General features: G+C 74.9%; 1 protein-coding gene across 1 annotated transcript; it reads right to left on the bottom strand.

Annotated features, from left to right (window-relative positions):
* Positions 1-13: 13 nt before the first annotated feature.
* MNEG_16567 (hypothetical protein) lies at positions 14-1,073 on the bottom strand (the record flags this gene model as incomplete). Its single annotated transcript, XM_014034963.1, has 1 exon — positions 14-1,073. A coding segment is annotated over one exon (1,060 nt), but the record flags the coding sequence as incomplete, so codon positions are not given.
* Positions 1,074-1,668: the final 595 nt, after the last annotated feature.

Raw genomic sequence — 1,668 nt, 5'->3', positions numbered from 1 at the left:
GCTGTGCGAGCACGCCGCGCAGCGGCGCGGCGCCCGGCGCGGCCAGCCCCGCGGCCGCCCTGAACAGGTGGCCGCTCGCCGCAGCCAGCAGCTCCCCCCGCGATCGCCCGTCCGCGGCCCCCGTACCCGCGCTGCGGAGGCGGCAGGCGAGGGACACGCCCAACAGGAACGCCAGCCCCGCGTCTGAGGGCGCGCCGCCGCCGCCGCCGCCCGCCTGCGACGCCAGGGCGCACGCCGCCGCGAACTCGCGCGCGCAGAACAGTCGCCACCCGGCGCGCAGCGCCGCCGCCTCGACGCCCGCCTGCTGCTCCGTGGGGGCGTCGGGCCCCGCGGTGACGTCATCCTGGGCGCCGGCGACGTCATCGTTGGTGCCGCCGCCGGCCTCCAGGAAGCTGAGGAAGGCCGCGGCGGCCGGCCCGAGCGCGCCGCTGTGCAGCAGTGGTGCCCCTGCGCCGCCGGCCGCTGCTGCGGAGGGGTACGCATCGCAGAAGACGCGCAGAAAATGGGCCGCCAGGGGCTGCTCCTGCGGCAGCTTCCCGCCCCATCGCTGCTGCTGCTGCTGCTCTTGCTGCTGCCCAAACGCGACCACGCCGCCGCCGACACCGGCCGCCCGCGGCGTGAGGCCAGCGGCAGCCCCGCCGCCGCGCGTGGGCCCGCCCAGCTGCAGCGCTTCCAAATGGCTGGGCAGTGCCGCCGCGCCCCCACCGCCGCCCCCCGCGGCCCCCGACGGCGGCGCCGCCGCGGGCGTCTCGGACAGCCACAGCGCCATCGCCGCGCCGCGCAGGGCGGCCAGCAGCTGTGGCTCTAGGCGGCCGCTTATAAGCTCCTCGTGCTGCGAACCCAGGGGCGCCGCCCCCGCGCGCCCCATCCTCCGCACCACCCCCAGCAGCAGCAGCAGCCGCTGCGCCAGCAGGCAGCGGGCCGCGGCGGCCTGCAGCGCCGACGCCGCCAGGGTGGCGCCGAGCGCGGCGGGGAGCTGGGGGGAAGCTGCTGAGCCTGACGCCGGGGGGCGGTTGTCGAGGCCAAAACCGCCGCCGCCCTCTGGCGCCAGCAGAGCGGCCTCGGCGTAATTGCTGTGTTGGTAATGAGAGATCAGGGGAATTGTTCCAGGGATCCCGATGCGTTTTTGTGGGGGCGGGGGTGAGGAACTGGAAGGCAAGCCGAGGGTTTGCCCATGTTCAATGTTGTTAACCAATTGCTGCTGGCACAGTGTGGTGTTGTGGCATGCTGGGGAGTCGGCGAGAGGCACGAAGCCCGCAGCCGCCTCCTGGGCAGCCGTGCGCAGTGCGCAAGTTCGCAAACAGCCCCTGGGCGCCAGGATGCCACCGTCGCTGCAGCCCCTCCCTCTTTGCAGCGCCCGCTGAACTGCAGCCAATGCGAAAGCGGGTCGTCGAAGCGCGCCCTGCAAGACCGCCTGCCCCACCTGATGGCCCGGGCGGGGTCTGCCAGGCCCGCGAGCGCCTGCTGCACGTGCAGCAGCGCCGCCTGCCGCGCCGCGCGCCACTCCGCCAGCCGCCGCCCCGCGTCGCCCTGGGCGCTAGCGGCCGCAGGGTGCTGCCGGGAGAGGGCACGGCCGGTTTAAGGTGGGGTGAGGTGCAGGCTTGGGAAGTGGTCGCCTTGGTGCAGTGGTGATTATGGAGGGGAGGACTGCAGCGCCAGCGTTGGAGC

The sequence above is a fragment of the Monoraphidium neglectum genome, assembly GCF_000611645.1.
Source record: "Monoraphidium neglectum strain SAG 48.87 unplaced genomic scaffold scaffold06526, whole genome shotgun sequence".
Taxonomy (NCBI): Eukaryota; Viridiplantae; Chlorophyta; class Chlorophyceae; order Sphaeropleales; family Selenastraceae; genus Monoraphidium; species Monoraphidium neglectum.
The sequence above is the reverse complement of the archived record's forward strand: the minus strand, read 5'-3'. Positions and strand labels throughout refer to the sequence as shown.